Source organism: Porites lutea, chromosome 2 (genome assembly GCF_958299795.1).
Source record: "Porites lutea chromosome 2, jaPorLute2.1, whole genome shotgun sequence".
Lineage (NCBI taxonomy): Eukaryota > Metazoa > Cnidaria > Anthozoa > Scleractinia > Poritidae > Porites > Porites lutea.
In genome coordinates, this window is record NC_133202.1 from 27016066 (window position 1) to 27024853 (window position 8788).

Sequence of the window (8788 nt, forward strand, 5' to 3'; positions counted from 1 at the left end):
TTCTCTGAAAAGTTTCTGAGAATTTTTTACTGCTTTTCTCCTTTCGATGTCATCATTGACTCCTCTGGAGGAGCTATTTGACTGGTTAAGTAACTCCTAAATCTTCAATTCAAAGCTTATTTCCATGTCAAGCTGTCAAAGAGAGTACATTGAGGAGAGTTTAAGGATTCAATATGGCTGCCAGTGGCGCTGCTCTTCGACCTCATCCAACTTCTGAGCTTGATTATTTTGATCTCGATGACATTATAGCCACACAAGGAAGAGTTCCTGCTAAACTAGAAGTGCAGATTTACAACCTTGGCTTCTTGGATCCCAGCTCGGAAGGAAATGATTTGCAATCTGGAGCAAAACTCGAACTACCTCTCTGGCTAGCAAAAGAGCTTTGTAACCGACGAAGAAAGATCGTTTCAGTGGATATTCCTAAAGCTTACAAGGACGGGTATAGAGAAATTTTCAAAGCAGATGCAAGTGTCGTAGATCTGCATAGACTAGGGCCATATTTCTACGAGTTTGGAACAAAACTTTTGCATTTTGATTTTGAAGAAAATTCTCAAATGGCTTCATGTATGCAAGAGGTAGGCACTGAGAGCTAGGGATTTGGAGGGGGGATCCATATAGGAAGTAACATTGGTAACGCTAGGGTATAACGCTAGTGGGGGTATTGTGCGGAAGATCTTGGTACCTCTTACAATCACCCTTATCGCTACAGGAGTCTGCCATGCTGAATGGAACCCATGCTAGTCACGGGTGGGGGTAAAGGGGTACTCACTCTTGTACTGTCATGGTTCAAACCCCTACCCAGTTATATACTTTTACAGATACTTTTTTTCCTGTGAGGGTAACTCCTGAGTCAGTGGAACGTTCGAGTTACCGAGGGGAAAATTATGGTAAATGTACGAAGGAAATCCAGGGGAAATCGACTTTGGTTTGAGTTAGTGCGAGGTTTGAGTTAGCGAGTGTTCAAGTTATCAGGAGTCAACTGTATATAGGTTATAGAGATTACTTCATGGTTGGTGAGTGCGTATGATTTTTACTCACAACAAGTGAATAAAAATCGTACAAGCGAACCAACCATAAAGTTATTTGTTTATTTTGTAAGTACTGAGATTTCTTTCAAACAATAATGACAATTAACAGCGATAAGACAATGAAATGAGTTTTATTTACTCATAAGCACTTTAAAAATTCAACATCTTTTCAAAATTTCTAGACAATGAAATGAGTTTTATTCACTCGAAAGTGTAAAAACTTCAACATTTTCTTTTCAAAATTTCAGCAAAGGGAAAAGAGGAAATTTTAAAGCTAGTGTTATAAACATATTCATATCATAGCAATGTTTTGATTCATCGTCACAGTCCTTCACTGTCACTGCTATCGAAGCGTTTGGCCTGTTTCCTTTTCCTTTCGTCTTTAACTCTTTCTGTTTGGACAGGAGGACTTTTCTTGTTTTCTCAAATAGGAGGTCATTCATGACACTGGCAGAGTAGCTGTTCTTTTTTAGATGTCGTTCAAAACTTGCCAATAGACTTCGGAGCGAAGAAGGCTCATAGTCTTTCCCATCTATGGTTGTGACCGAAATGATAAACTCGCTGATGTATTCGTTGAACTCCAATGCTGGAATTTCTTCAACTTTTCTAAGTTCATTCCTGGTTCCTAAAAAGGTTTGCAAAAGTTTTACATCTCGTCATGTTTTTTGTAATGTGGCTTTGTTTTCTTGTTCTGCAATAAAATTGTCAACTGAACCGACGTCTACAAACCTTTCCGACATCTTGAAAATAAAAAGGCAGCTTACCAGTTTTCGTGCCAAGGATGACGTGGCTTGCCGTACGATCACTTTTCACTAGTGACAAACATTGTTCGTCCAATCAGACGACGCGAACAATGATTTTTCACTCATGAAATTTCATCGTTCGAGTCGCTGATTGGCTGCGACTAAAAACAGAATGATTTTTTCATCACTGCCATCTGTGTGGATAAATCTCAGTACTTATGAAATAAATAGTTATACTCAGTAATTGACCTTTCAAGTCCAAATATCCACGACATGCAAATTCTTCACACTGATCTTGATGCATTTCGTTAAGGAATTAGCTGAAAGAATGTGAAAACCTTTTGCCTTAGTGATTTTGTATAGATATTACTTGAATAAAACTGATTTTGGTCACTCTTGGGGCTCAAGGCATTAAAGGGTTAACAGTTTGCTGATCATGGCCGAGTAGACTACGGTGTGAAAATGCTTTAAAAATGTTTTATGGAGTATGTAAACAAGCAACAATGAAATGTTATTTCTCTTTCTGAACTTGGATATGGTCCCTAGGAATTCAACTCCAGTAGGGTTTGTATACATTTGACAAAGTAAGTGGGTAGGAATAATTGTGGTGAAGACTGAAAGAATGCAAATTCACTTTTTAAGTGATGTTCTTGTTGCTGTTGCGTCGTTGAATCTTAGAGTCCCTAATTTTAACTTTGTCTGTTTTCCCAGTCAATCCTCTGAGGCATAGCTGTAGCTTGGAGAAGCTAACAATTAACAGCTTGTAATTGAAAAAAGGGAGCATACCTTTAGAATAGTTCGTATACTCTCATTCCAAATTTCCTTGTGTTTTGGCCTACTCCATCAATTATGTGAAGAGTTACATTGTAATACATTTTTGTCTCTTTTATGACCCAGTTCTTTACCATATTTGTAGCAAAAGTTAATATTTTTATTTATTATAATTTTAATGTGAAAACTTTTTTTTCTCGATTCTAACAGACTTTTATCAAGAGGTTTAGAAAAATCATGGATTCATCTCAAAATGCTGCAAATGAAGATGCATCACTCCTCACAGGGAAACTTGATCATATTGAAAGGCAAGTTTTCTCTGCTGGCCGTAAGGGCATACGTGAATTTCTTCAGTGGGAAGCTGGCAACACTTCAAAACTTACAACTTCAGACACTGTGGTAAACCACAAAAAACGCAAAAGATCTGTGCTTGAATGATTTTTGTCAGTGGTGTAGCCCAAAAGCCTTCATATCCCATGGTTTTTTACTCCACTTCATTAAGACTCAGGGGAATGCCACAGTTTTATAAAAGTGTGTGCTGAAATAAAGTGGAAACTCACCTGATATGAACAACAATGACATTGTAAAGATGTTAAAAGTGGTGTGAATGATTTTAGTAGTTGCTACAGTTAGCATAGTTTACAAAGTGACCCAGTGATATAGGAATATAGGCTGGTCCCTTTACTTTATGAGCAGTGGAAGCCCTTTTTATGGATGCACGCTATTTAGGAGATATTCTTGCAATGCAAGTGATACATCAAGGCCTTATCTTGAAAATCACCACCATTTGTCAGCAATTACTTCACTCCTTAGTCAAATCACTCCAGATAGAAAGAATGTGGTATGCATTAAAATTTATTTATCAAAATAATGTAGTAATGTATGAGAGGAAGACACTTAAATACAATGTGCAGTCACTTTATCAAGTTAGAATGCATGCCTAGCCCATTGTGCTGCACTGCATCAGTACAAGAAGTATAACCTGGGTACTGTTTCTCAAAAGTCACAAAATGTTATGGGACTTTTGAGAAATGGGCCCCAGGGCTCAAAAAAGCTTGGATGTACTGAACAGGTGGATTTTCCTGTTGTTCACAATAATAGTTTAGGGAAGTTATCTTCTACAATGTGGCATAAATAATGAAAAAGACAAGCATCTAACCAGACTGTGTGCAAATGTCTTCTATTCCCTTTGATACAAATGAAAAACGAACTTGCAACAAAGGAATTTGAAAACATCTGCATGCAGGCTAGCATGCAACTGCCCTGGGCATCCCCTGGGCAAGCAAAATTTGGGAGTTGTTTGTTCAAGCCCAGCTGTATGTGTTATTGAAAGTAATAAATTTGTTCTTAGTGCATCTTAAAGATAGGTAAAGAGGGCTTTAGGAATTTTAAAGAACACTTTTTGCCTATACAGGAGCATAACATCTATATACACACCTACGGCAGTGCATACAACTGATATCTGGAAAAGTATTCTTTTTGTCTCCTGAGAGCATTTTTATCATTTTATTGGGATGGCTGGTAAATTTTTTGCATCATATTGGTGTTTTTGCCCGTCTTAAGGGTAGATGTCTTGCCCTTTGCTTGTAACCTCGTTGATGGTGCCACTTTTTATCCTTTTTCTCCGTTTACACAGTCAGCTAACTTTACCTTACCGATAACGCTAGAGATGGGTAAAACAAACAACTAACTTCCATTTTCCTTCCTATTTATTTCTAGTAATGAAAATGTCCTGTGGAAAACTCAGGAAATGACATTTTCAAGCCCCTTAAAGTTAAAAAGTTTTCCAAAGGAGCTTGCCCCCAGACCCCCTTTTTGGAGCACTTTCGGCAGTCTTACTTTTCTTCCCATGCTTACTCCTTCAAAGTTTCACGCTACGCTCCTGTTATAGGGGTTCTTCTTGTGATCTTAGAAATTTCTGGGTGTTGAAATGTTATCACTGTCTTATGGCCATCATGGGCTTGATTCATACAAGAGAATGATCTGAATGATTTACCAGCAACTAAACATAGTACAGTAGGTTGAACCTCCATTAAGCAGCAACCTTTGGGCCACTCAATAGAGGTTCCTTAAAAATTTGCATAATCTTTAGCACAAACATCGCTTTATTTTGAAACAAATACGTAACAGGAGCAGGATGACTACTGCTCAATCGGTTGTCATGCTCACCTTGTCTCTCAGACTGTATTTTCCTTCATCATATTCTTAAAATTAAGGCAAAATAAGTGTATCAAAAGCTTGATGACTGCTTAAGAGGTGACAACAATGGGAGTACTCTCATTGGGATAGTCAAAAGGTGGCCATGAGTTCTTACAGCTGTTTCGAATAACACACGACCTGCGATGTCAAAAACGTCTTTGGATTTTTCTGCTACATAAATCAAAATCTGAAGGCTTGGTGCTTTCTGCACCTTTACAGTACTTGTGTTTTTCCCTGCTGTCAATCATCTTAGCAGACCTCTAAGGAAACAGTTTACTCCAACTGGTCCAAAAGGCCATTGTGATTGGTGGATTTTGATCCGTTTTGTGTCTCTCTTTGTTTCAAGGTTCATTACTTTTGAACTTCAGCTCTCGCGTGTTTTCACATTTTAGCTAGCTCTCAAGTTTTTTTACCTTCTTACTGAAACATGGCAAGTTTACATTCCCTTTGTGAAATTGTTCCTATAGAGCTTCCAAATCCAGAAGAAACACAGATATGGGAAAATGAAAACAAATCAGTTTGTTCCCACCAAGATTTAATTTTGCAGCTTCTGCTCATTATTGCTATCTTTATTTGACAGGCAAGGATTGGATGCCATGGTAATGGTTTGATTGACATTGGAAAAAAAACTCAAAATCCTGTTTTTGACAATGCAGGTTGTGTGTTTTCCTAAACAGCTGAAAGAGAGGTTTAATTTCCCGTCCTTTCCTACAATTTTTTATTACTTTGGGACTTTGATTACTAGCCGCTTAATAGAGGGTGACTGCTTAATAGGTGGCCTCTTCAGGTTCAAATGCATTTTGAATTATGTTTAGAGGGCTACTTCCAAGCTTTTACTTCTTAATGTGACAGAATGACCTAAATAATTTTTTATTATGCAAAACATTATTAATAAGTAATAGAGGGCCAAGGAGTGAGGGCATTATTGTTTTATGACCAGCAGGTCATTATTTTTGCCCCTGTTTTTGCCAATTCAGTGGAACAGTGGGTTATTGTTTGTAATAATTACCTCCGATTCCACCTCAGAGACCTGTTCAGAATATAGAGTTGTCGAAAAGTTGAGCCCTGCTGCGCATGGGTTTGAGGGGGTTAAAATAGCTTGGCAAAAAAATAAATACTTTGGTGTATCTGAAATAAATACTAAATCAATACTAAATCTGCACAGGTGGAGGATTATGGTATTCAAGGTTAGACACCTATGGTGTTTTGCTAGTTCTGCATGTATGGCAGGCGCCTGCTAGTTTTTTTGGTTATTTTTTATAGAGTGTGAGGTGAATGCAGGAAGGGGAGAGAAGGCACTTGCAGCGACGACCCTGAATTAACATCATATACCGTATTTATTCGATTAACCGCCCTGGGCGCTTAATAAATTTTTGGACCTTGAGGGTGGGCGCTTATTCGAGGTGGGCGCTTATTCGAGGCTGTGCGCTTATTAAATTTTCACCATTTTCAGCAAGTGAAGTATGTTTATTTTGCAACAAAACAAGAAATGCTAATAACAAAACTCGAGGAAGTAACAAAGCAAGATTTCTGTAAAATACTTTGAAGAAAACTCCGTAGTCGGGGAAGTCTCTTATTAGAATTTACTCACTCAAGTGGGTGGGGTGGGGGTGAGCACTTATTTGAGTTTGATTGGGAGGAGGAGGGGGGTGGGCGCTTATTAACTTTTTCTGCCTTTAGTATGGGCGCGTATTCGAGGTGGGTGCTAATTCAAGGTTGGGTGCTTATTCGAATAAATACGGTACTTAAGTATTTTAAATACATTTGTCCAAAAAAAAAAAAAAAAAAATTTGTCAAAAAAATACCCATACAAAAAAAACTCATACTACAGAGGTTTCATCAATATTGTGTCTTTATTAAAACAAACAATTCAAAGTGATTAATTTACTTTTTCATTATCACTCAAGGTATAAAAATACTTTGCCACATCGGCATTTGTGCATTTTTCTTAAATTTTGTATTGCTTTATTTATTTGTGTCTGTCTTAGTCCCAAAAATTGTTGCTATCAAAATTCTAGGTTGTAGTGAAATATTCCTTGAATCTTATATTTTCCACATGAGCTTCAATTAGTCATTATGTTAAAATAAAAAAAATGTGCAACTATCGTTTGGTAAGTAAAGCAGAATTCTGATTTTTGGAACCTCAGAGGAAAAAAATAGTTGATTCATTGAGAGTTTCATAACAACATTGATTATATTGGGTGTAAAATTACAGAGTTTGACTTGGAAATGGAAACGGGTTAATTCAATAAAACTTAATTAAAAATCACAAGTTTGGCCATTGTTTTAGAGACCGGAAAAAAATAATAGCCACACTTGTAAATCATGCCGGCTGAAGTTTTGTTGAACTGACATCAGTTTGGGTTGAAATAATTATCATAAGGAGTTGCAACAAAGTGAGGATTTGAGAAATCAGAAGTTTTCTTCCCACAAAACAATCATTTGATGCATTCTAGAGAAGATCCACCACACATTTCCAATGGTTTTTATGTCCTCCTATCCCTGACAAAAACTTTTAAGTCTGCTAGGTCATGTTACTTCCTTTTAAAAGTAAAGCTTGTCAGACATCACCTGCCCGTCACAACTTTCAACTCCTTCCAGGGGAAAAGCATGTAACATGTATTACTGATACAGAAATAATGTCTTTTTCTTATAATTTCTTATGGCACTAATTTCTTTACAAATCAAGACTTTATTTTTGGTCACGATTCCCTATAATTTTCTATTATTTTCTTGACCTTGAAGCCTAATTAAGCAAAGATAATTTTTTTAAGATAACTAAGGACATTTTGTCACTAACAGGCCACATTCTGAAAAACTGACCATTTAACTTTGAGGGGGTGGGGATGGGTACTCTCACTAAGCTGGTGCGACAGATTTATTTTTCCTTGCCTCATTCCTGATAGTTCATGGTTATACTCCTTAGGTATTCAGAGAATGGACCTCTGGATCCAGAGTAGGGGTTGGGTGATTTTTTAAAAATATATTCTGAGACCTGGAACGAAAACAAGTCAAACAATAAGCTAATGGTGTTATATTTGGACGTGAAAAAAAAAATTGCCTATAGTAAACACTCACCTCGCCCCTACAGTACCTCTCAAAAGTTAAATGGTTGGCCCCTAACTAATACTTAACTCACTCACCCTTGAAACTCTTAGCAGCTACATTGATAAATTCAGTTGAGAGTACAAAATGCATAGAATAACAGATTTATCTGATTCATTATTACAGTTTATAATATACGTGACCTGAAACTCTGACTAGTAATCCCTTTGTTTTGATCTGTGGTTGTGTACAGTTGTATAGTCCCCAAAATAAATAAATAACATAATTATTCAAAAGAGCCCCAATAACAGTACTGTCAAAGTAATGTTGAGTCAAAGGTTTAAGTCTTGATATCGATTCCATAATTAATAATTCATTATTTCCCCAACCCTTATCCATACAATTTACATGATAATCATTAATTTTTGTTTAAGGCAATCCAAGACAGGCTTGAATTCAGAACTCCATGCTATGGATTCTGAGGTACTGTATTCTGGATTTGTGTCCTTGTCAGTGGAACTTGGATTCTGGATTCCTTGAGCAGAATCCCAGATTCTAAAGCAGAGGGATTCCGGATCCCACAAACGAAATTTTCTGGATTCTGGAATCTGTATTACGTTACATGGTGTGATGTACACTGCACTGGTATGTAATGTTATTTAAGGCCTACAGCAGAATTTCTAATACAGTAGAACCCCGATAACTCAAACTCGAATAACTCGAACTTCCCGCTAACTCAAACTAATTTCGATCCTTTCCCTAACAAAAATTCACTGAAATTTACCCCAATAACTCGAATTCTAGATCGTGTAACTCTACTCGGATGCCACAAAAAAAATATTTATACAGTAATGGAACCATGATTCTGAACCAGTAGGATATAACCTGAACCTTCAATAGCAGTAGCTCAATGGACATGGTCATTCTGATCGCTAATTGTACATCTTAGCTTTTTAAAATATGTAATATTATTATTACATATTTTAAAAAGCTAAGATGTAC

General features: G+C 36.9%; 1 protein-coding gene across 1 annotated transcript; it reads left to right on the top strand.

The window, feature by feature from the left end:
• LOC140926783 (DNA replication complex GINS protein PSF3-like) lies at positions 1-3573 on the top strand. The gene is made up of 2 exons (XM_073376476.1): positions 1-575; positions 2753-3573. The coding sequence occupies exons 1-2, from the start codon at positions 174-176 to the stop codon at positions 2978-2980; spliced, it is 630 nt and encodes a 209-aa protein (XP_073232577.1). The 5' UTR covers positions 1-173; the 3' UTR covers positions 2981-3573.
• Positions 3574-8788: the final 5215 nt, after the last annotated feature.